The following is a 25,649-nucleotide window of genomic DNA, read 5'->3' as shown; positions in this document are numbered from 1 at the left end:
ACTTTCTTATATTTATTTACTTTTTAGATTTTCCAATTACACAGTGTTCCTTGCACTTTCTGTCATTTAAGGGCTCCCTATATATATGTTGGTAGATAACCTCAAGTGGCATTTGGTAATATTGGGGTAAGAGAAAGATCGGTGTGGTGTGGTGTGGTGACTTAGATGATAGATAGCCCAAATCGAAACCTTAATTTCTCATTTTTCTTGCAGCTGTATATCATGAATTAGCAAGCACGTGGAACTGGTTAAACATCCAGTTTGCAAGTATGAGAGACACCATTTTAAATTTAGACTCTTTCAAAATTCTGTTTATATTGGTGATGAACTAATGATTGAGAAGGAGGTAGAAACGTAATCAGTGTCAAGGTTATCAGTGCATCTAACTTGCCGTCACCACCAACCCCTTCACAGAACTTTCTTATGCAATCCATGTTAAATGTACTACCAAGGATCCCTCAGACTAGCCGAGGAGCCCATGTTCATGTTGTATCTGAGAAGGGTGCTAACTAGTGGCACGCAACAGCAAAAAAGGGAAAGAGTAGCAGATTGCATTCCAAGCAAGTAGGATATGATGCAGAGGATTTGGAGCTTGCTGGAATGATTCAAAACGTGAATCAAATGCCCAAACATTGTCCATCAGAAACCATATGGCAAAGAAAAGCTCTAGTGCTCTTCTAAATTTGTTCATCAAATGTGAGCTTCTAAAATTGACTGCAACAAAAAGGTTGAATGAATTAGTGATTTTTAACAATTTACTTTGAATTTTGATTTAATATCACTGTTCCCAGATCTGCCAAGTGGTTGAACGCATTCCCCAAATCTGCCAAATGGTTTTTTTATATATTAAAATAAGTTAAATTTGATCTGGAAAACACAGGATTGGAAGTTTTGGGGGTTAATGATCTACGAAGGAGGAGAAATGAAGGAAGATTAAATAAAGCTTATTTGGGGACCACTCAACAACACCATTATCAGTGCGAGAAGATGTTATTCGTGTTTGGGATTCGGAGACAGGGAAAACTTCCAAGAGTATTTTTTTATCAGCCAAAGTTCAGTATATAAAAAGGGAAGTATCAGGGGTACTTCAACCCAAGGGAAACAAAGAGCTAGGAACAAACAACAAACAAGAAAAAAGAAAGGAAAACGGAACAAGAAGCATACGCAGCTGCTAGGAACATGGGAGAAAAGAGAAGCTGATAGTTTACATTTTGTTACTAGCTCCTTGATAAGTAATGAACATTTTGTTTTTAATTCTTTACTTTCTATTTCCATCTTCTCCATAGTATGACATGATTTGATTTTCAATTATCCAGTTTTTTTAATGTCAATGAATGTCTTGTGGATTTTAACTGGCTTTGGGATACCAGAATGTTGTCTCTTACGAGGACATTTGTGACAGAACTCAATGAAATTGCAATGTCACCTCATTTTGATCATTTATGAGTATGCGCATTGTACATTTGTTAAGCTCGAGTTTATTCTATTCATATTTATATTGTTTTGCGAATCATTGGTGGTCGAAGAATTTGGTTCTACTTTATTTGGTTTATGTCTTCTTACTACATGAATGTGTGCTTTAATTCTAGGAGGCCGGTTAAAAACTTATCCAATGCTAGATCCTATTCTTCTATGGTTCAAACTTATTTCTCCGAAGCTACTAACTCTACTTTTGCAGTTTTGCTTGTAGCAGTTGGTCACTGATGAAATGAAATGAATTCCATTCGTTTATTCTTTTTTTATAGCACCAAATAGTTAATCCTCGACTGTGTAAATGATAATCTCCTATCTATTTCAATTTCCTTTAATTTTACTTTGACAACGCAATTTTTTTTTGAAATGGACAACATAATTAATATAATTGTATCATATTAATATTCAAAAAAAAAAAACACACCGCGCAACGCGCGGGTTATAGTCTAGTCTAGTTACAATTAACTTCAACAAAGTTGCGAGCAATATTTCATGATAGCTAGCCTATAAAGCACGAGTTTTGGCTGTCGTACCCAACACCCGTACTCGTTTCTCTTCTTTTAAATCAAATTTATTTTCTTCTTAATTTGTTTCTCGTTGATTTTTTTTTTGAAAGATACGTATCAGTATCTTTATGAAATTTGCAGTATTTGGACTTAGTTTTGGAACCTTATTCTAAGTTTACTATCATAAATTTGTACCAAAAAAGTTTACTATTAAAAATAATTTGTTATTTTATGTCTTATCATCACCAGATTGGAACACCTTGGGCTTGACACAAGCGTTTACTATATAGAAAGCTAATTTTTTTAAAATGAATTTCTTTGAATATAATAGTAGTCATAGTCAATTTGAATAAAGGGAAAATAGAACTAGTGCTAAGTTTTCAATAAGTATAAAAGTTACCGTATAATCTAAAAAAAGTTTTTTTTATTCATATACAATTTGCGTTATATATATTTTTTTAAATGGAAGGGTGAGCTATTTCATGCATGTATGGCATGCAAGGGAAGGGAGTGTGGGATTTTGTCAACCTTATAGAACGGCCTGTTTCTTGCCTAGTGATTTGCATTAAAATAATATATAATATATTCTTATTTGGAATTTACAAATGAATAATGTTTTGATAAGGGTGTTCCACAGTCAGTAGCCATCAGATTAATTTTTCATTCCTAGGTCAGTACATTAAGTGGTAGAGAATTGACCGAACAAATAACTTTCTTTATTCATAATTGTTGAAATCGAAGCCAACCACACACATGAAGTTGTAAGAAAAAGTTCAAATGAATAATCATTTTGTGATTGAAAATAACAAAACCATACTTTTTGTGTACCATTTTTAATTTTCACAATTAGGTCCTTTAACTTTAAAAATTGATGACTCTTCAGGAAAAAAAAACTTAAAAGTTAAAAACTTTCATGAACAAGGCTAAAGTGTTTGCTATGCTTAGTCTTATTGAAAAAACAACAAAAGTCAGCTTCAGCTAATGAGTTAAGCATGTGGACAACCAGTGTGATCCTCTTGGTGTCTTGTTCCTGCCACGCTCTTACCACAGCCCACAGGATCGATCATTCCATAGTTCCTCCTGCTCACACTCATATAAATTAGTCATCCTCCTAATGTTCAGTTTTAAGCAAAACCACTTTGTTTGATGCAAACAAGTCCATCTGATTCTGAGGTGCATAAACATGTCATGGTGGAGTGGGCTCATTGAGCTGAGGCCTTTGTTTCACTTGCTGTTTCCCCTTAGCATCCATTGGATTGCTGAGGAGATGACAGTTTCTGTTCTTGTTGATGTCACAACCTCTGCCTTGTGCCCTGGAGGGTCAACTTGCCCCAAAGTTATTTACATCAATGGGCTCCAACAAACGGTATGAGTATGCATGGTCTGAATTGAAATCTTTTGTGTCTCTGTTGGTGCACCTATCTCCTCTCACACCAATCAAATTGTGTCAGTACGTGTCAACTAAAAAAAATATACAGTTATGACTTTACATAACTGGTTTTTAAATGACATGAACATGACACAAATTTTATTGGTGAGAGAGGTAATCGGACACCAAACGGGACAAAGAATTTCCATCTGCATGATTCCAACTCGGCCACTCCACTACTTCCTCTTTTATGCTCATGTGTAACATGTTCTTTTGAGTTGGTGGGAAAATGAATTTTAAGGCCTTGGAATTCAAGGTTTCTATTTTTGTTGTTATTAGTCTATTCCTAAATTCGTTTTTTTTAGACTACTCATATATAATGGACCACCAGCAAACATTAATTCCTGCAAAATTTCAAGCTCCATATGTCTATTTGTGGGGCGTGAGGGGCGTGTTGAGAAGTCTGTTAGGCCTAACACGAATTCTAATAATTATACAATTGAAAAAACTTGCTGTTACACTTGTAAATTTGTCCTGCAGATTGTTGGAATTTTCAAAATGGTGGTACTCCCACTACTAGGTCAGCTTTCAGACGAGCATGGCCGTAAACCTTTGCTGCTCATTACCATGTCCACCACCATATTTTCTTTTGGTAAAGCATTAATACTTTTGAAATTTATCATCTTAATATCTCATTCACTAAAATCACAGCAAAAATTTAAATGATCCTTTTATTCTGCTATGCTTCAAATTTCCCTTTGCTGTCTCTTCATGATACTACCAAATTTATCTTAAGATGCATTTATTGCAGATTATTTCTTCACATTTGTAACCTTTTCAACGTGTTCTTGTTTCAGCTGTACTAGCATGGGACCAATCTGAGGAGTTTGTCTATGCCTACTATGTGCTGCGCACATTTTCATATATAATAAGTCAAGGGAGTATTTTCTGTATATCTGTTGCCTATGTGGTGAGACTTTATCTATAAACTAATTGAATATAAACAAAAAAAATGATAAATAATTTTATTTACACCTTTATACTATCTCTCTCAGGCAGATGTTGTCAATGAAAGCAAAAGAGCAGCAGTTTTTAGTTGGATTACTGGTCTCTTTTCTGCTTCACATGTTCTCGGGAACGTGCTGGCTCGGTTTCTTCCTGAAGAGTACATTTTTGTGGTATGTTTGTGAAGTGAGAGTTCTATATTCATGTTCAGATCATGTCATGATTTTTTTCATGCTTCCTGTTTATTCATGAATAATAATACTCTCTTATTTATGATTTGCTGATTTCAGGTTTCTATAGCACTGTTGACCTTCTGTCCTGTTTATATGCAATTCTTCCTAGTTGAAACGGTGACACCGGCTCCAAAAAAGAATCAAGTGTCAGGTTTCTGCACTAAAGTTGTTGATGTTCTTCACAAAAGATACAAATCTATGAGGAATGCTGCAGAAATAGTAATTTTCAGGTTGTTTGATGTTATGTGTTGTTACCTTTACATTTAATTTTCTGTATAATTTTTTTTGTGATAATTTCTTTGTTCGTGAAATACAAAATGTGTTCACTAATTCTAAAACTGTGATATATTTCATTTTTCAGTCCTACATTAAGGGGCATGGCTCTTGTTTCCTTCTTTTATGAATTGGGAATGTCTGCCATAAGCAGTGTTTTGCTGGTATGTATATACAATTAATTAAATATTTACATATCTTTTCTTTCTTGAGAGTTGTTTAAGGGAAATTGGAATTTGGAGTTTGTTGAAAATCACATATAAAGCAACAGATCTATGATTCATTGATCATTATGACATGCTAGTATTACATTTACTTCTATTTTCAAGGTTTATACTTAGTTGACAAATTTCTTTCTTGCATTCCATTTCCATAGCTTGACAATCTCATAATTGCTGTGCAGTACTATTTGAAAGCTGTTTTTGGTTTTAACAAAAACCAGTTCTCAGAACTTCTAATGATGGTGGGAATTGGTTCAATATTTTCTCAGGTATAATGTTGCCCAGAGAAAATTTCTTCCTTTAATTCCTCCATACTCAAAATTGTAAGATAATTAATGTTTTTTATTCCAGATGGTGTTGCTCCCAATACTAAATCCTAAGGTTGGAGAGAAAGTGATACTCAGCGCTGCCTTACTTGCATCCATAGCATATGTAACACATCTTGTACTCTTCTACCACTCCATTGCTTCCCTGAAGCAAACTTGCTGATATATCATTGTGCTTTTCATGTTATATTTCTGTATAGGCTTGGCTCTACGGATTAGCATGGGCACCCTGGGTAAGTGAACTTGGTAATTTTCCATGTGTAATTTTAGAGAAATTCTATTACGAATCCACCCATGAACCATGCTTTTCTTTGCCAATTGCATCAGATGTAACATTTTCAAGTATCTTGAATATTTAGTTATAACTGGAGTTTGTGATTTGTTTACCCTACCTTGTGCTATGCAATTTATTAGGTACAATGTCATTTTACAAATTTGGAGTGCTTATCCAGCTAGCTGAAAATTTTATATACCAATGTAGGTACCATACTTCAGTGCCTCATTTGGCATTATCTATGTCCTTGTGAAACCCTCTGTGAGTAGTAGATGAATTTTCCTCTAGTGTGATAAAATTATTACCCACTTTTCTAGTTAGAATAGATGATTGTCTTGATATTGCTATTACTTTCTTGTCATGCAGACTTATGCTATTATTTCAAAAGCATCAAGCTCAACCAATCAGGTTTTCCTCTCCCCTTTTTTCTATCATGTAGTCATTTGCTCAAAAACTGCACAGAATGCAGAATGGAGCTCTACAAATAGCATTCTAACAATGAATTTTCTCACTATGTCAACTCCGGCACAAATCTTTATCTATAACACACTTTGTATGCTCCTAATTTTATGCTATGACTTCACTGCAGGGAAAAGCACAAACATTTATCGCTGGGGCTCAATCTATATCTGATTTGCTATCACCTATTGCTATGAGTCCATTGACTTGTGAGTGGAATACTATTTTAGCTTACAGCATATTAGAGACCAGTTAACAATTCTCAATACTTACCATATAAATAATTGTTGTTTCAGCATGGTTTCTGTCTAGCAATGCTCCCTTTGATTGCAAAGGTTTTAGCATTATATGTGCATCTGTCAGTATGGTAAGCTCTCTACTTTCTATCTTCATTAATACATCCTTTGCCTCAACAATTTATGTTCCACATTCCCATATTAACAACTATGATTAGTTTTTAGGGAAATTTCCAAACGAACAATTTCAACGATATCTTTCAATTTCTTATTTTACTATGTTCAACTCGATGTATTCCTTTATAGGTAAAGTACATTGAATATATAGAAATGGTTATAACAAAGTTTCTATTATTCATATTAACAACTACTTTAGAATGAATGTGTTTATGCAGCGCTAGCAACTAGCAAGTTCATGACTATTTTTGTAGCTCCAAAATGTTTCAGTTACTCTTCATAATCAGGTTGCGGAAACAGAAAATGAAAAGCTCAAAGAAAACCTCCAGGATGAAAAGAATAAAAACATAGAGCTAGAAAAACAGATGATCAAATTGAAGGCACAATGTACTTGTTCATCAATGGTTGTGGGTCCTGGTCAATTGAACCAATAGGTCTCCTCGCCAACTTTACTTGTTTGATTACTAAAGGAGAGATTGAGAGCGAGTGTGCATTTAGTTGGGGTAGTTATGTTCTTTTTACCACTATTGAAATCAAAATAAGCAACAAGAACATCATTTAGCAATTCAACTTAAATGTCAAATGTTGGTTGATATCTTCGTCTTTGTGATATGTAATGTCCTTCTTTGGATGACTTTTTTCCTGGTCTTGTTTAACTTTTGTGTTTGGAGATTTTGATTATCAAAGTCTTATTTTGGAAGTGGGAGTGTTTATAGTATGCATGCTCTTGCACTCAAATGCAAAGACATCAAATTCTGATCAAATGATATAAATATAAAGAAAAGAGGGTTACTTTTGTGTAGTTCAGCTCTAATATAAATATCTAGCTCGCTTACCCTACAATTTCGTTTCACTTATCACAAGCACATATCAACCTATAACATATTTTGACAACTAGAGACAAGGATTAAAGTCTGGTAGAGCTATGTTGAGCAGTGAATAAATGCTAGAATTTAACCGATTCCATTTCATTAAGATATCCAAGGTCACTTTGAAGACCAGGTCCTCTCTGTACCTAACCTTAACCTTATGTATTTTAACATTCAAAGCTTGAATGAATTGCTTTGCATCCACCAAAGCCATTTCTTGTGGTTTTCTTCCCGACTACCCCACCATTCATGTAGCCATTCTTTGTGGACCCGCACGTTGGATATATATATATATATATTTATTAAAATAATATTTAATTTAAACTAAAATATGTAAATTTTACTGTAGTATAATTTATGCGTTATTTTCTTTTGTCCCTCATAGATCCATTGAAAGAAATTTTGATTTTCAACATGTATGCGATGGATTTTGTTCACAAATTAAAAGATTTATTTGCAAGTTAATTCTAACACACATAACCTTAAAAAAAATCTAACACATAAAGAGCATATTATGAATAATATATATCAAAAGTAAAAGTATGTTCATTTTTCTAAAAAATAAAGATCATAGGTGGACTAGGTTAGAACATGCTACACAAAAGAACTATCGCCTACTTTATACTTATTTATATTTTATTGTCATTCTATTTGTGCACTCATGGTATGTTGGTGGTTAAACAAAATGCAATTGTTAATCTCATCATGATAATATCATGTATGTTAAAGTATTGACTATCTTATTAGTTTTAATAAAAGAAATATTAATATATTATAATAAAATTCAATAGGTTGTTAGATGATAGGAATTGTGTTTCCATTTTTATGCCATATTTTGTATTGTATTATATGATTAATAAAAGTTTTTATTTTCTTGAATTCTTATTTTATTAATTGTTATTAGAGATGACAATGAGCGTGGATAGTACATATCTGTCACCCACCCTGCTGATAAAAAATCACACTCGTACCTATATTTAACGGGTTCTATAATATCTATGGGTATCCATGGCTACTCATGGTTTATAAAATAAAAATGTCAGTCTAATAGTAAGCAAGGTTAATGGTCAAATTAGTCCCTGAGTTTGTAAGCGAGTTTGATTTTAGTTCCTCTGAAGAAAAATGACGTTTAGTGGCGGTCAAAAACCGTCAGTAATTGTAAAAATGACTGCCACTAAATGTCATTTTTCCTGAGAGGAACTAAAATCAAACTCGCTTATAAACTCATGGACTAATTTGACCATTAACCCTAGTAAGCAAGTTCCATCTTGTTTAAGGGTGAGAATACAAGTTCGAATTCAGAAAAAACAATTGACAAAAAATCTTGGTCCAACATGGAGGCCCAATTCAATGGTCCAACACCTAGCATCTCTGAAATTGGTTCGACCAAAAAAATCACATAGCAACTCTGAAATTTTCTTAGCTTGTATGTCTGAACTATCCAAAGCTGTTGGAAGTTTTTGCATTACCACTGAGAAAGATTCACAGACAACATGGAAGTGATGTCTGTGTCTGTAATGTTCACCAAATGTCAAAAAATTTCCTCTGTAAACCCAAACAGAAGCCAAGTTCACCAACTTCCAACAAACATAACATTACCCAACAAATCTTATCATTCCAATCTTCCTTCTTCATCTTCTTCTTCAATTTCATGTAACAGGTTCTTTACTATCATAGCAGCAGCAGCAGCAACAACATACCCTTCCTTCACTCCCTCTACCACACACAACCGCCATTGGATGGTGCTCATGGACAAGCCACCTCTTGGGGTCATTTCCAAGTCACAAGTCATTGATTATTATGTGAAGACTCTGCAAACAGTTATGGGCAGGTAGTTATGTGATGTTTTTTTAAACCCATTTTCATATTTTCTTGTTTGGTTGAAAAAGGCTATAAATTTGGTTTCAGGAGTGAGAAAGAAGCTCAAATGTGTCTCTATGATGCTTCCTGGGATACACACTTTGGTTTTTGTTGTGACATTGATGAAGAAATATCCTCCCAGCTTGCTAGTAAGTTTTTGTTTTTGTTCTTGTCTAGTTAGCCCAATTCTTTCATTTTTGTGACAATCTTGGGAGTAAGGATAATTGTTTTCATAATTTCACATGTGTTTTTGTCTGATATGAATGATACTTAGTTGCTGCAAACATAAATATTTGAACTAGTCTTGTGGAAAAGGTATTCTTATTATATACTGAATTTGATTCTTATGTATAAATGTTGCTAGGTTTGCCCGGGGTCTTGTCGGTTAGGCCTGACCCGGATTTCAACTCTTTGAAAAAGGACTATAGTTTATCAAGTGGCCAGGCAGGTCTGTCATCAGGATTACAAACTAGAACCAATATGTTGTTTCCTGCTGGAAATTCAAAGCATTGGCTTGTTAGAATGGATAAACCTGGGGTTGAGGTTGTTACCAAGGCTCAGATTGTCGATTACTATGCTCAAATTTTGACTAAGGTCATGGGAAAGTAAGGACAGTGAGCTCTATTTCTGCTTTCTTTATCAGGTTTCTCCTTTCCCTTTGAGTAAATGACAATCGTGGCTGCAGTGAGAAGGATGCACAGATGTGTATATATCATGTTTCCTGGAAAACCAACTTTGGCTTTTGTTGCGAACTTGATGAGGATTGCGCTCAGGATCTAGCTGGTTAGCCTTGTTGAACTTTAAGTTTAGTGTCAACTCATAAACTACCCCATTAAATGTAACGCTTGCTGTGGTATAGGTGTTCCTGGGGTCTCATCAGTTCAGCCAGATGACAATTTTGAGTCTGAAAATAAGAATTATGAAGGTTAGCCATTTTGTTCCGCATATTTTTTTTTTTTCAGTTGGCAACTTCTTGTTTTATGATAGATTAAATTTTAATTTTCTTTCAATATTGATTTGATTTCAACTGATGTTCAACTATGCCTGTTCATGGTTTCCTAGACTCTATTACTGATCATATGACATTTCTTTCTCTGATTTTCAGGTAGTAACCTGGAAGATAGTTTGAGTGTGCCAAACTCTTCAGAAGCAAGTCAGGAAGCTTCCTTGAGAACAAAGAAACTTTTTGTGACAGGTTTGATAATAACACTGATTATTATCGATTGCTCAGATGGTATTTGTTTGTATCGTTTATGTTCAGTTTGATCTCCCAACCTATTCTTGTAAGAGTATAGATCATTGTTGCAGGAGAGCATTTTTTTGTTATTGCAAGAGATTGACAATTATTTGTCTCTTGAACAGGGCTATCATTTTATACATCTGAGAAAACCTTACGTGCAGCATTTGAAGGCTTTGGTGAGCTTGTTCAAGGTAATTTCAACTTCATATATTTGCTCAAGATAGAAGTAATCTGTCCCAGATTTTACTAATAAATGGTTATGCTTCCCAGTTAAGGTTATTATCGATAAAATTTCAAAAAGGTCCAAAGGTTATGCATTTATTGAATACACCACGGAGGAGGCTGCAGGTGCTGCACTCAAAGAGATGAATGGCAAGGTAAATTCATCTTTCATTCTTACTTGAAAAAATGTAATTTTCCTTTGGATTAGTGCTGCTTTGCAATTGTCACAGAGAAAGAAAAAGAACATTGGTTCTATAAGTTTGTTGCCATGATGATTTTGCTCTGATGATTTTTATTGTTCATGCAGATTATCAATGGCTGGATGATAGTGGTAGATGTTGCCAAGACTAACCCACCAAGATTCAACAGGGGTCATGCCAGACCACCAGCTTAACAAGTGAAAAGAAATTTGTAAGGTGTCATATGAATTAAGTTCCCTTCAGAAGCTTATGTGCTCTACCTTCATACTTGGTTGACTTATAGGCATGATTGAGCAAACTAGACTCTTGTTCCTGTTGGAATATCTACAAAATATTAGAAAATCATGTTTGTCCTCAATCTTTGGAGTTGTCTCCTACTTACTTTTAGTTTTGCAATCTATTTCTTTATTTGATTAGGGTTAAGAGTCTTATTTTATTAGTGGACTTTGATTTGTGCAAATTGTACTATGTAAGTTCTTGATCTAATTATTAGTGTAAGTATCACATCAAATGAATCAAATTTCATATTGCTGAGAGCCTACTTTCTCTCTTTTTCTCCTTCCCTATCTAAGCTCAATAATTTCAAAAGTTCAAGTTGGCACATAGTCATACTCATGCACAATTCAAATAGTAAAACAAATTACTTGATCTACATCTTAAACCAAATTGTAGAATTTACAGATCAAATTCTGATCAATGCCATACACATTTCATAAACTCTACAATCATCTCCATCAACATTCATGTGAGTGTTCACATAGCATAAAAAGCCCGCGTCCTAATTTAGTTTTTTTTTACAAATCCATTTTGGATCACGTGATGTTAGTACTCAGCACACAGAACTAGATTTCTTCGAAGTAAGTTTTTAGTTTTTACCTTTTAGTTTAACTTCTTCATGTGATTTTTTTTCTTCATATTTTAATATCATTGTATATATTTATTTAATGTTCTATAAATGTTTGTGTCAACACGTGCCCAATTTTATCCATCTTCACTTAATTTTATTTCCCATCCATAAGTTCAATTTTAATTTTCTTATTTCAATTTTCATTTTAACATTATTCACATATTAAAATAACAAAAAAATTAAAAAAAAAAGGAAAATGGCAAGAGAAAAGAACAAGTCAAATAACAAAGAATAATAACAGAGCAACATCAAAGAATGTGCTGTGCGCTAAAGAGCAAGAAGCAGAGAAAGGAAAACAACATGGAAGAGGAAACATGAGAGGGATTAACACTGTTGTTCCTGTGGAAATTGGAAATCATGAAAGAGACCATATACACTTGCAGCAGCTGAGAAAACCTTACGTGCAGCATTTGAAGGCTTTGGTGAGCTTGTTCAAGGTAACTTCAACTTCATATATTTGCTCAAGATAGAAGTAATCTGTCACAGCTTTTACTAATAAATATGCTTCCTAGTTAAGGTTTTTATGGATAAAATTTGAAAAAGGTCCAAAGGTTATGCATTTATTGACTACACCACGGAGGAGTCTGCAAGTGTAGCACTCAGATAAATGGCAAGGTAAATTCATCTTTCGTTCTTACTTGAAAAAAATGTAATTTCGCTTTGGAAGTTATTTGCAAAGACTTAACAAAGGTTAAAACACCATTATTACTCATGTCAAGCACTATAAATACAGGTTTGAACTTTGATCATTCCATCACTCAAGCATTGCTCATTGCTTACATACTGCTATTGTAAGACTTTGAACTTTCTCTCTGATTTTGGGCTGACTTGAGTGCAAATTATACAATTCAAATAAGATAACACTGCAAAGGAGAGCACAACCTGACAATCTAGCTTACCAACTGATTAATCTAGAGAATACTGAATACTAATTGGTGAGGGACATGGTGGAACTGACACTTCAACAATACCTTCAAGCATAAGCGTCACAGTTCTCATGGTGGGTCTAAGACCCGGATCCTCTTGAACACACCAAATAGCAATCATCACCAACTTCTCCAAGTTCTTCTCATCCTCCAATGCCTCCTGATCACCCTCAACCAAGGCAAATAAAGCACCATCGTTGTAGCAGTCATAAGCCCAATCTGTTAGGATTGCTTTTGCTTCATCTTCTGGCTCCGCTTCTACACTTCTTCTGCAGGAAACTATCTCTAGTAGCAGCACCCCATAACTAAAGACATCCACCATAGCCGTGATAGGCATGTTTTTGAACCATTCAAGTGCAACATACCCTTTTGTTCCCCTTATGGCAGTGTTGGTTCTGCTCTGGTTCATCTTCAAGAGCTTGGCCAATCCAAAGTCGCATATTCTTGCACTGTAGGAATCATCAAGGAGTATGTTCTGAGGCTTTATGTCACAGTGGATGATCTTTGTGCCGCACTCTTCATGTAAATACGCAAGTCCTCTAGAAATCTCAATTGCAATTTGTAGCCTCAGTTTCCAACTGGGTTTTCTTTTTCCCCCATTGAAAAGAAAACTTGCCAAAGTGCCATTGCTCATGTACTCATAAATTAGTAAACGCTCAGATCCTGCCTCACAGAATCCAATTAAACGAACCAGGTTCTTGTGGTGAGTAAGACCAATGGCATTCAACTCATTCTTGAACTCCTTGTGAACCTCTTCCAAGAGGAAATTGTTCAACTTTTTCACCGCGACACGAGTTATTGTGGAACCCATGTTCAGGACTCCTTCATAAACAACACCAAAAGCTCCCCTTCCTAGCTCTTTGTTGAACCCGTTGGTGGCTTCCTCCAGCTCCTGGTAAGTGAAGCAACACAAATTTGTTTCAAGTTGAACACCACTACCAGTAGTACCTTTTCTAAGCTTCTTCTTGTACTGAAGAATAAAGAAAGTGCTGAAGCATATTGCTCCAATCAATACAACATTGAGAAAAGCAGAGGTACCCAAAAGCACAGACCCAACCAAAGCTAAAGTGTTCCTGTTCTTGTTTACGATGATGGGAAAAGGAATTGGAGGAACATCAAGAGAGGAATTGTCTTTCCTTACTTTCAACAAGGCCTTAGCACCATTTAGAGTGGCATCAACTCTCCCATTTGAAAGTGGCATTTTCTTCTTCCAGCAGCTATCACCTGCCCTGAAAATGGCAACAGAACACAAACAATCTTCCATACAAGACTTCCTGCACTGTTCTTCAGTGAAAGGCTTTTGAAGCACAGAATCGGAAAGAGGCCAATCAGTATCTATCAAAACCTCATAGTCATAGAGGTCTTTCTGGTGACTGAGTTCATCTTCTGCACACCCCTGGATAAAATCAGGCTTGCAGCTTCCATAAGGATCATTAGGATCAACCAGTGAGTATCTTTTTGGGCACTGACATTTTGGCCTCTTATCTTCACTCAAGGTGCAGTAGCTGTTATATCCACAAATGCCACTACCTCCAGAAACAATGTAATTGCAGATATTATCTGGTTTAGACCACACTTGAGTCCAACCTCCACCCCCAGTTGAATTCTTCGGATACAGATAGAGTGTGAGCACCCCATCAAAATCAAGAGTTGCTCGAAGATAAAACTGAGTAGTAGATACTGTACTCTCTCCCTCTGACACCTTATACTTTTTATTGTTCTCTCTCAAAACATACAAATCCCCTGATCTGTCAAAGATCAGTTTTGTTCCAGGACTTGATGAGCTGGATCCTGTGGTTCCACTTTCATAGTAGTTTTCATTGACATACCCAGATGGCAAATTTATAGAATGTATCACAAGGTTTCCATCATCTTGAAAAAGGAGCTCAAACCTTCCCTTGCTGAAATTTGTGTCCCTGAGCCTTGAAGAAAGCTCTCCACCCTTATCAAGAACCTGAGAGGGCAACAAGGTGTCTCTAGGATCCTTGAAACTCTCCCAGACAGGGTTGGAGTTACCATCCTCAAGCACAAAGTTGCCAGTGTCATTCAACAAACCAAGAGAAACTCCAGCACTAATTTCCCAAGTGTTCCATAACTGCTCACCACTGGGAGCAGTGAGCACTAATCCTTCACCACTGAGCACCACCTTTGAGCCCCTTGGAGCAGGGTTGCCTTTGTCAGCATACCAGACAATGGTCTTCTCTGGAATCTTGGCATACCAAGTTGAAAGCAAGAAAAGGTCATCAGTACTGTTCTTAAGTTGGAGAAACCCAAAGGCAAATTCACCAGAAGGTGAAACCACCCAAGGGGAAGTGCTTTTTCCAGCATTAAGAGAATCACCAATGGTTATGCTGCTTCTGGTTTGTGATAAAACACAGATGGGTAACAGAATCAGTGAGCACAAGAGAAAGGGAAGCAGAGAGGAAGCCATGCCTAGCAGAATGAACTTGGTCCATACGCTTCAGTTCTTCTACTTATCAGTATTGTTTTAAAGTTGACTAGACTTTTTTTTTATAGTAATATAATCATATATACTTCCATATGATAAAAGCTATTCAAATAAAATTGGCTTAATTGCAACTTTGGTCCCCGACGTTTACCAATGACACGATTTTGGTCCCCACCTAATTTAATTACATGGATGGTCCCCGACGTTGTAGGCCGTGTGCAACGTTAGTCCTACTGTTTATTTCTTAATGAAGGAGGCTTACGTGGACGTCCAATTGGAGAGAGAAATGAGGTATGAGGAGAGAGGGAAGCACGTGAGTATCACGTGACCCTTATCTGAACCCATTATACCCAAACCCCTGACCTCCCTGGAACGAAGAAGGTAACGCGATTTAGATCCCTAGGGTTTCAGATTTGGGTATAATGGGTTCATATAAGGTTCACGTGAGTTCACGTGATACTCACGTGCTCTCCTCTCTCCTCAGATCTCTTTTTTCTCTCCAACTAGACGTCCACGTAAGCCTCCTCCATTAAGAAATAAACGGTAGGACTAACGTTGCACGCAACCTACAACGTCGGGGACCATCCATGTAATTAAATTAGGTGAGGGACCAAAATCGTGGCATTGGTAAATGTCAGGGACCAAAGTTGTAATTAAGCCAATAAAATTTCATATCAAATGAAATTAATTATTAATTTTAATACTAAAAAAATAATTAGTTTTCACTAAAAGTTAATGCAACAGACAACAGTCTTTTGTCTGTTGACTTAGTCAATTTACCAGTTTGGATGGCTAAAAGTCCTACCGGTAAGTACACGTCCAGGACTTCGTCAATTTAATAAATATTACAACTGCCAACAAGAAATGTCCTTCAATACATTAATTATTTCAAAAAATGAAAATTGAAAAAATTATGTTTTGAACACGATTTTTTTTGTACATCGGAAAGCCAAATTATGGTTCTATAAGTTTGTTGCCATGATTAGGGTTAAGAGTCTTATTATATTAGTGGACTTAGATTTGTACTAGTTATACTATGTAAAAAAGATCTAAAATAATTGTTATTCATTTTTTTTGTAGTATTGTATCAACTTTTATTATTTTCAAAACTTTTAACATGTCTTCCATTATTTTATATTATTTTTTCTCCATTCCCTACAGTTTGACACTTGTGATTTGTCTTTGCAATTTTGACACGATGTGAGTACTGGAACCATCCATTATGAGCTAGCTGCCTAGCTGGCTTCCAATGAATTATTTGCTAAAATCAAAATACAAAACAAAATAATTTTCCATCAAACCCAGTTTCATTTCACACCACCAAAACCCAGTTTCATTTCACTTTCATATTTTCCATCACCCTCCTGACATAATAGTGGAATTTTGGCTTTCTGCAATCCGCAATTGACAACAATGGTAAATGGCAACTTATCTATATGGAATCATTTCCAATCAAATTACATGTCCATTTGGAGAGTTGATTATGTAAAAGGCAATATGCTTTTAGCATGGACGTGCAAACACAAGATATCAAGTGAACATTTGTTGCATGCATAAAGTGCATATAGCTAATTAGAATTGGAGATCATTTTTTTAGGAAAAAACAGTATATATTTAAACATTCTATAGCAAGAATACATGAGTAGTGTAGTCATAGTCTTCACATTCTCATTTAGGAGATTAGGAAAGCTTAACTTCATAAGTGTTCCTCATCCAAACAGAAATCCCCAGAACATTAGATTCCCCAACTAACTAAACTTCCTTAAAAACAATTTTTTTTAGTAGCCAATATATACCTAGAGCATTATGAATTTTTTTTTTTAACAACGTGAAGCAGTGTCTCTTTCTTTTTAGCCAATCCCCAGAATTTTTTTTTTAGTTGCCATTGCAGTGTCTCTTTCTTTAACAACGTGAAGCAACAGAAAATTTTAGAGAAGCAGCTTTGGACATGTCAAGATTTTGATTTTACGCAAGTCACAAGCAAAATAGTTCTCAAACAGAGCAATTAAATTTTAATGAATTGTAATCTCTAAATGAAGGGGAAAAACATGTTACCAAGTATCTTGAACGATGCATCAACATCAACACATGTCCGTAAAGGTAGTCAGTTCGGACGACTAAGCGCAAAGCATTCTTCTAACCAACTGGCTCAACATAAATTAAATTGTTAGAATTGTAATGAAATCCACTTAAGCAAGGTTAAAACCTCAATGCCACCAAAATCACATGCTAGCAAATAGTTAACCGCCTAACTACCACTATATATAGGTTTGATTGTATTGTAAGTTAAATACAACTCATTTGTTCTCTTATTGCTTTTTCAAACTTTGAGATTCTCTCTCTAATCTTGAGCATTAGAGCTCATTTTGCAAGTAGATCCCTCGCCCCTCGCCGTGGATTCTCATTCATCATCATACACCACTACGTTTGATCTAAAGTTCGTCTACCTCAGCTAATTAAAGGTAGAAGTTGAATGTTTGTTTGGATGACAAGTAGCTCTCAAACATCATATATTTTAACAGTTTTAATTAGTACATGGGAGCATGTAACCGTGATATGAAAGATTGTTGGCATTTAGCTACCGATGGAAAAGTCTTTGTTTTAAAGTAATGTGAACCGATCAAGTTAAAGACTTAGGCTCGTACACAAACTGACAAGCACAAATACAAATAGTAGGTCGACATGATCCTTTTTCACACGGGAAGTATAGATGCCATAGTTGAGTTGGTGCCATATAAATTCAATGCATCTGAAAGATTGCCAAATATCTCTCACACTCTCATGTCATGTGGTGTGAACTCTGTTATGTAAATGTTATGCCAACTCTCTAGAGCATTCAACACTCACCCTCAACCTCTGATATCATCAATGGTGAAGCAAATTACTCTTCTCACTTTGCTTCTTCTCTTCTTCATTGTAACAGGTACGCACATAGTGACTTTGGTTTTCATGTCATTGGTTGGTAATTAATTGCAGTTAATCATGTAAATTAATGTTGTATGCAGAAGTGGAAGGGGCTAAGAAGTCATATGGGGTATACAGCAACAAGAACAGCATTGTGAAGAAGCTGTTTGTGTTTGGAGATTCTTATGTTGACACAGGGAATTTCGTGAACTCAGGATCGTATAAGCCTCCTAGTGGAATTACTTTTCCTGGTAAACCAGCTGGTAGATTCTGCGACGGTCGCGTCCTCACCGATTACGTCGGTAAGTGTTATAAATAATAATATAAAGTCATTTACGTCGTAGATTCTGATTTGTTTAATATGGTATCTTAGTCTCTATGGCCACGCCGTCTAAAGTTCGATCAATGGCGACCCAATTCTTTTAATGAAGTTGAATTTCAGCACATGACAGTGACTCAGTCTGTGCATTCTTCGCGTTTCGAGACTAAAGATGTTTTTTTCGTGAGGGGCATGCTAAAAATAATAATATAAAACATTCAATTCATGTGACATATTATACCTAACAAAACGTTTTGATAGTAAATAATGACCTTCCGTCTAGTATGCCTTCAAAGCAGGACAATATAAGAAATAAAGTTATCATGCTATTCTCATGGTTTCAGTTGGATTTTATAATGTGATATCTGATATCATACTAAACATTTTCTTACACTCATTGTAACTGATATCGTGTGCTATGCAGCTTCATATCTGAAAATTGAAAACCCCACACCATACACGTTGAGAAATTCCTCAAAACTGCAACATGGGATCAACTTTGCTTATGGAGGGACTGGTATTTTCAACACTTTGGTTGATGGACCAAACATGACACTCCAAATTGACTCACTTGAGAAGCTAATCCAACAAAAAGTCTACACCAAACCCGACCTTGAATCCTCAATCGCTCTTTTAAGCGCTGCTGGTAACGATTACGCAGCATTTCTAGTAAAAAATAAAACCATTTTGGTGAGTAATGAGTGCTTAAACTCATTATCTTTTCATCTTTAGCACATACTTTGAATTTGATGATACTTCATATTAGGATTCTCTGCTTCCACTGCAGCAGCAACAAAATGACAAGAGTATAAAAGTTTTGACCAATTTAACCTTTTTATGAATCAATCTGAGCCATTTAATATAATAATCAAGAGTCAAATAGATTTTGAAGTGTGCAATAAGTCTATGTTACTAGTAGATTTTGCTAGTTTTTGAAATGTAACTATGCTTTTGAAAATAAGTACACATATTGATGTCTTTTTCATGTTCCTATGTTGCAGGAAATAAAATCCTTCACAGAATCACTTATCAAGCAATTGACTTTGAATCTTAAGCGCGTCCAGAGCTTAGGAATAGGTAAAGTAGCAGTTGGGTTGTTACAGCCTGTGGGGTGCTTGCCTGGGTTAACTGTGGTGTCTTTCCATCTGAGCTGCATTGACCCCTTAAACTTGGTCTCCAAAACTCACAACCAAATGCTGCTCCAAACTGTGCAAGAACTCAACAAGGAAATGGGGAAACCAGTTTTCATCACACTAGACCTCTACAACTCTTTCCTCACCACAATTAAAACCATGCAGAAAAAGCATGCTGGTATGTTCTTTTTGGACTTTCACTAAGTGCTGTACTTTAATGAGTCAAATTGTTGAAGACTTACAAAAGCATTGAAGTTTGTTTTCCAAACTAAAAATAATGTGCATGTTTAGAAATTCTTTTGTAATTGATTTTGGAAACAGAGTCAATTGTGAGAAGAAACTTCTGAGTAGCTTTTAAGTTTCAGAGTTGATTTTGAGGAAAGTGAAGTTGATACAAACATGTTATAAATGTGTGTTTGCATGGAAACTTGATAGGTTTTCTACATCGAAGGGTGAAATGATTCCGAGAGAAGTTTCTAGGAGTAGTTTTTGTGATGATAAAAATATTTTCAAAATGTAATCATGAATCCGAACACGCTATAAATTTGAACAAATCAGTGTTCCTACTTCCTATAGAATTAACCATTGTGTATTATCATAGGAAATACTATTGATGATGACTTCCTTTTTTTTCTCCATTTTGCAGAAAACTCAACACTGATGAATCCACTGCAGCCATGTTGTGAGGGAATTAATTTTAAATCTTGTGGAAGTGTGAATGATAAAGGAGAAAAGCAATATAAGTTATGTAAGAAACCAGAGTTTTCACTCTTTTGGGACAATGTTCACCCTTCTCAGAATGGTTGGCATGCAGTGTCTATGCTATTGCAACCTTCTCTCGATCAACTTATTTAGAAAAACTTTTGATAGTTATGGAATTGTATTCTTTTAGCATCTTCAGCTTCAGAAATAAACCTTTAAATTACAATTAAGGTTGAGTAATTGAGCAGATTATCATTTGGATCGAAAATCAATTTGTGTTGAACTCAATCTCTAAAGGTGATCCTTTCACATTTTTCCTCAGAAGTACAAATTCAGTCAGTAAACCTGATATTAAAACAATTAATGAATTCATGTCATCTAACATAAAGTAAGATATCACATGTGAATGTGGGAGGGGTCATCACCCTGAAATTTTCAGATTCCCATAGAACTATAGAAGTATACATATGACAAGAACCCTAAAAAATATCAAAGTATGGTGATGGAAAGGATTCAAGTAGTAGCTTATAAGTTCAAGTTTCTTGACAATAGCAGAACCCCACTAATCTTTCAGGACTCCTTTTATGAATTGGCACTGGGACTCAATCTATAGTCACAAAAGTTGTCTAAGGAGCATGAATTTCAGGTGTAACCTGAAGAAGTGTTTGGGTATGTGAGAGAATGAACAAGGAGACTTAGAGGTGCATGCCAATCAGGTGTTGTCATTTTGCTTTCATTTAAGAGAAATTGGGAGCTTTGCCTCAACTACTCAAAGGACTTTCACTAACTTTCACATTGAGGATAGTGTGGATCTTTTATAGGGGGTATAGATTAGTCTTGCTCTCCAACTATGAGAGTGTATGTGAGGAGAAATAATAAAGGAGCAGGGAACATAACCCCTAACTTATACAATAGTTGTATAATCTATTTGTGCAACTAATTCTAACAGCTGAAAAATTAGTAACTAACCAACGGTTAGTTAGTGAGGCCAATAGAGGGAGTCAAAAAATAAATAATTATAATAGAAGGATATCTATTTGTAACTCTGAGTAGTGGGAGAGGTCCTAGAACTCTCAAATTCTTATGGGTTTACATTGTATATCCTTTCTTTGAATCAGACCTGCTATCACATTGGTGAAGAATTGGGAACAAAGCACAATTTTATTGGTGGACTATTCGAATTTGAGTTAGATCTTACTTTACCCCAAAAGCGCTCAGGGGTGAGTGTTGTTCTACTATTAATAAGGACTATTTTATGATATCTTTAAAACATTATGTCACTTCCATTGCAGCTATTCAACAGTTGAAACACAGATTCAACTACCCCATTGTATATGGTCTAATAAGGACTATTTTATGATATCTCTAATTAATGTGAGACTTTTCAACACACCTTATCACACCCATGACTAATACCACAGTTGAATTTGAGCTAGGTTTAACTCTTTCTAAATGCTATCTTAGGAATGAAGGTTGCTCTACCATCTCATGAAAATGGGACACCAAATAGTGAGAGGCTGACAAAGCATTTTGATCCCATGAGCAAGGACTTGGGGAAACAGACTCAAGCACCCAAAACATAGAGGTGTCATAATGTGATTGGTGTCGTGAATTTCTAGACGGGCACAGGAGTAAATGTAATCTAACTAATAGGTGCCAACTTTAGTGTGACATTTCTCAACCACTTACCCTGCCTCTGTCTCACCCAGCAGGATATAATTAAACCAAACCACAACCTCCTCTGCTACTGGCTAATGATCTTCATTCATCAATGGCGAAACAAACTCCATCTGTAATCTCTATCAATCTCCCTTTGCTTCTTCTCCTCTTCACTATAGCAGGTACACATATAATGACTTTGTTTTTCAAATTTTTTTTTTTTTGAAAAGCAAACTTTGTTGTTGGTAATTAATCATTTTAATTAATGTTGTATGCAGAAGTGGAAGGCAACAAGAACAACACTATGAGTGTGAAGAAGCTGTTTGTGTTTGGGGACTCATATGTTGACACAGGGAATTCCATGGACTCAATATCCTATAAGCCTCCCAGTGGAATTACTTTTCCTGGTAAACCTGCTGGTAGATTCTGCAACGGTCGCGTCCTCACCGATTACATTGGTAACACTAGAAAAAAACTTAGGGAATTGATCATTTCTCTCATGTGACATGACCACGATATCTCTCACGTGGCTCACTATTAGAAATTAGGAGGCCTATACTCAACCACAAAAGCTAGCTCAAGAGTTAAGGTTTGCACTATCCTTATAAAGGCTATCTATGCTCTATCTCTAGCCAATGTGGGACTTCTAACACACCCCCTCACGTCCAGGACTGAACAACCTGGAACGTGGGATCAACAACAACGGGTGGCCCAATAATGGGAGGTCTCCACAACAAACAACAAATGGATCTAAGATAGGCTCTGATACCATATTAGAAATTGGGAGGCCTATGTGGTCATGTCAGAGGAGAGGAATGATCTATTCATCTTCCCAAAAACTAATCACTTATCTAATCTAATTAGTCTTTACTCATTCCATATTTCCATTGACATGGTGTGTGCTTGATACAGCTTCCTTTCTGAAAATCAAACCCCCTGCACCATACGCATTGAGAAATTCCTTAGAGCAACAACATGGTATGAACTTTGCTTACGGAGGAACTGGCATTTTCAATACTTTGGTTGATAGGCCAAACATCACTGTTCAGATCGATTCATTTGAGAAGCTGATCCAGCAAAATGTTTATACCAAACGTGACCTTGAATCCTCAGTTGCTTTGGTGAATGCTGGTGGTAATGACTATCTCACATATTCAGTAAAAAACGGGAGCATCCAGGTGAGTGAGTGGTTAAGCTAATTATGTTTGCATGTTAGCTCAAATTTTTCTTTAGTTGAAAAAAAAAAAGAAGTGGTAAAAGTACATTTACACTATCGGTCAAGGCGCTAGTGACATGCTGGGAATATCATCAGAGACTCACTCCTTACATAGGAGCGCAAGGGATCTTGTTGAAACACAAATGATATTAATATTCTTTTTTGTTTTTCTTTGTGGCAGGATATATCAGGCTTCACTGCATCCCTTGTGAAGCAAATGTCTTTAAATCTGAAACGCATACACACCTTGGGAATAAATAAAATAGCAGTTGGATTATTAGAGCCTATTGGGTGTATGCCTATGTTTACTGCAGCTTCTTCACAAGACAAGTGCATTGAAACTTTCAACTTGGTCTCAAAAAATCACAGCCAAATGCTCTTCCAAACGGTTCAACAACTCAACAAGGAAATGGGAAAATCGGTTTTCATCACACTTGATCTCTACAACTCTTTCCTCTCCACAATTGCAACTATGAAGAAAGGGCATGCTGGTAAGTTCTGTTTGTGCTTTCACAATTGCAATTTGCAACCATCAAATTTGTTAAAGTAATACTTGAAGGCGACAATGATCGAACTCTATTCCATTTGGTCATATATAGTGCCTTGATAAGCACCAAACTTTTCCAAAAAATTGAAGCTATAATATAATATATAGTCATAGTTCACATAATATTTGGTTGCATTATTAAAGGAAAAGCTCTCAATGGTGACCTCCTTTTTCTATATTATGCAGAAAACTCAACATTGATGAATCCGTTGCAACCGTGTTGTGTGGGAGTGAGTGCGGATTATTACTGTGGAAGTGTGGATGAGAAAGGGGAGAAGAAATATAATATATGTGAGAAGCCAGAGTTTTCATTCTTTTGGGAGGGAGTTCACCCTTCTCAACAGGGTTGGTATCAAGTCTACAAGAGGTTGCAATCTTCTCTACAGCAACTTAGAGAGTGAAAAAATTCTGATCATATATTGTGAAATTGTATTATTTTAGCATCCTCAGCTTTTTGAAACGTTAAATAATATACAGTATGCTTCAATTAATTAGAAAATCTGCAAATCTGGTTAATTTGAAGTATAGCATCTTCAATGAGAGAGGTTCTTATTTTTAAGGACGGTTGTTTATTTTGGGGAACAATTGAAGCATAGTGACATGTCTTGTTACTTAAACTTTAGCAACGTTGCTTATCTAACCAATTATTGCTTATTCTCTTTTTGATTGCTATTTAACTAAAAATTTATATTTTCTCATTCATTCAAGACCCAACCATAAATATATGTAGTATATGAGACTCAACGAAAAGTAAAATAAGAAATTGTGGTTGGAGTGAAATTTGCATCAATTGCTTATGAGTCACTTAAATCTTATGTGGCACTTTGGGCCCATCAAAATAATGTTTAAGCAACTCATTTGACAACTTATGGTTCGAGATGCTTTAAGCGTGAATGATACCAGTGGGACAAGATTTAAAACAAAACAACTCCAATACACATCTATGGAGGAGAGAAAGGCTATGCTTGGCATGCCATTTCAGCTAGCTTATAGCTTATTTGACTAGCTTAAAGCTTATTTGACTAGCTTAAAAGCTCTTCAAAAGTGTTTGGTGAAGGAGCTTATTTTAGTAGCTTAAAGCTTTAAGCTATAAGCTATCTCAGGTAGCTTATAGCTTAAAGCTTATAGCTTATTAAATTTATTCTCATTTTTATCCTTATTATTTTATTAAAATTTTACCATTACCCTTATATATTTATAAAAACACTAAACTTATTTTCCCCTCACACTTACGTATGCAGTTTCCGCCATCATTCCCGCCAGACCGCTGCGCACCACAAGTATTATAAATATTATATTAATATAAATAAATAAAAATAAATATTATATTTTTAAGATGATATATAACTGTAGCTAATAAAAATATTTAAAGTGATAATAATTTTAATATTAATATCATATTGGTATTAATGTGAAAATAAAGTAATGTTAAATATAAAAATAATTATACAAGTATGTCCTTTTATGTCATTTTACAATTTCAGCTTGTTTAACAGCTAGTTCTACCAAACACTTTTGTTTCAATCACGTAGCTTTTCAGCTTTCAGCTAGCTTATCAGCTTTCAGCTATCAGCTAGTTTATAAGCTTTCAGCTAGCTTTTCAGCTTTCAGTTAGCTTATCAACTAAACATGCCAAACATAGCCAAAGTATTGCTACAATTTATCGAAAGTATTTGAATTCCAAATTTTTGTATATGCCCTTCATTTATCGAGGAGAAATAGGGGCACATATTCAAGGCTGAAAATTTGGCTAAAATTGCTAAAATATGTTCTTTTCTATAGATGTTATTTAAAATTGAAAGAACTTGTTGTGACTTGAAGGACAAATCGTTCAAGTGAAACTTTGACCTAAGAATCTAGAAGAATAAAGGGTTCATGATAACCCTAATTTATGTCAAAAGATTGACCACATTCTTTCGCGGAAGAAGAGAAAGTATGGAACCT

At 35.4% G+C, this 25,649-nt stretch overlaps 4 protein-coding genes across 10 annotated transcripts; 3 read left to right on the top strand and 1 right to left on the bottom strand.

Annotated features, from left to right (window-relative positions):
- Nucleotides 1–2,896: 2,896 nt before the first annotated feature.
- On the top strand, nt 2,897–11,484 carry LOC130721394 (organelle RRM domain-containing protein 1, chloroplastic). Of its 7 annotated transcripts, XM_057572191.1 has the most exons (15): nt 2,897–3,345; nt 3,889–4,000; nt 4,206–4,318; nt 4,404–4,526; nt 4,644–4,816; nt 4,948–5,023; nt 5,263–5,349; nt 5,432–5,512; nt 5,607–5,639; nt 5,888–5,941; nt 6,047–6,088; nt 6,270–6,348; nt 6,436–6,506; nt 9,082–9,252; nt 9,330–9,430. In XM_057572191.1, exons 1-14 carry the CDS (start codon nt 3,163–3,165, stop codon nt 9,214–9,216), a joined length of 1,362 nt encoding a protein of 453 aa, XP_057428174.1. In that variant the 5' UTR covers nt 2,897–3,162; the 3' UTR covers nt 9,217–9,252; nt 9,330–9,430. The 7 variants fall into 7 exon arrangements, with proteins under 7 accessions (XP_057428174.1, XP_057428173.1, XP_057428176.1 ...); XM_057572190.1 differs by lacking the exons at nt 9,082–9,252; nt 9,330–9,430 and adding an exon at nt 6,840–7,188; XM_057572193.1 differs by lacking the exons at nt 9,082–9,252; nt 9,330–9,430 and adding an exon at nt 6,823–7,188.
- A 1,043-nt stretch (nt 11,485–12,527) lies between these two features.
- LOC130721393 (G-type lectin S-receptor-like serine/threonine-protein kinase RLK1) lies at nt 12,528–15,271 on the bottom strand. Its single transcript, XM_057572187.1, has one exon. The coding sequence runs from the start codon at nt 15,205–15,207 to the stop codon at nt 12,757–12,759; it is 2,451 nt and encodes an 816-aa protein (XP_057428170.1). The 5' UTR covers nt 15,208–15,271; the 3' UTR covers nt 12,528–12,756.
- Nucleotides 15,272–17,933: 2,662 nt separating this feature from the next.
- LOC130721406 (GDSL esterase/lipase At5g03610-like) lies at nt 17,934–20,551 on the top strand. The gene is made up of 5 exons (XM_057572206.1): nt 17,934–18,148; nt 18,231–18,431; nt 18,873–19,138; nt 19,450–19,759; nt 20,228–20,551. The coding sequence occupies exons 1-5, from the start codon at nt 18,037–18,039 to the stop codon at nt 20,434–20,436; spliced, it is 1,098 nt and encodes a 365-aa protein (XP_057428189.1). The 5' UTR covers nt 17,934–18,036; the 3' UTR covers nt 20,437–20,551.
- A 1,415-nt stretch (nt 20,552–21,966) lies between these two features.
- LOC130721384 (GDSL esterase/lipase At5g03610-like) lies at nt 21,967–24,322 on the top strand. The gene is made up of 5 exons (XM_057572177.1): nt 21,967–22,124; nt 22,221–22,400; nt 22,855–23,120; nt 23,340–23,649; nt 23,892–24,322. The coding sequence occupies exons 1-5, from the start codon at nt 22,055–22,057 to the stop codon at nt 24,104–24,106; spliced, it is 1,041 nt and encodes a 346-aa protein (XP_057428160.1). The 5' UTR covers nt 21,967–22,054; the 3' UTR covers nt 24,107–24,322.
- The last annotated feature ends 1,327 nt before the right edge of the window (nt 24,323–25,649 follow it).

This window comes from Lotus japonicus, chromosome 5 (assembly GCF_012489685.1).
Source record: "Lotus japonicus ecotype B-129 chromosome 5, LjGifu_v1.2".
Lineage (NCBI taxonomy): Eukaryota > Viridiplantae > Streptophyta > Magnoliopsida > Fabales > Fabaceae > Lotus > Lotus japonicus.
The sequence above is the reverse complement of the archived record's forward strand: the minus strand, read 5'-3'. Positions and strand labels throughout refer to the sequence as shown.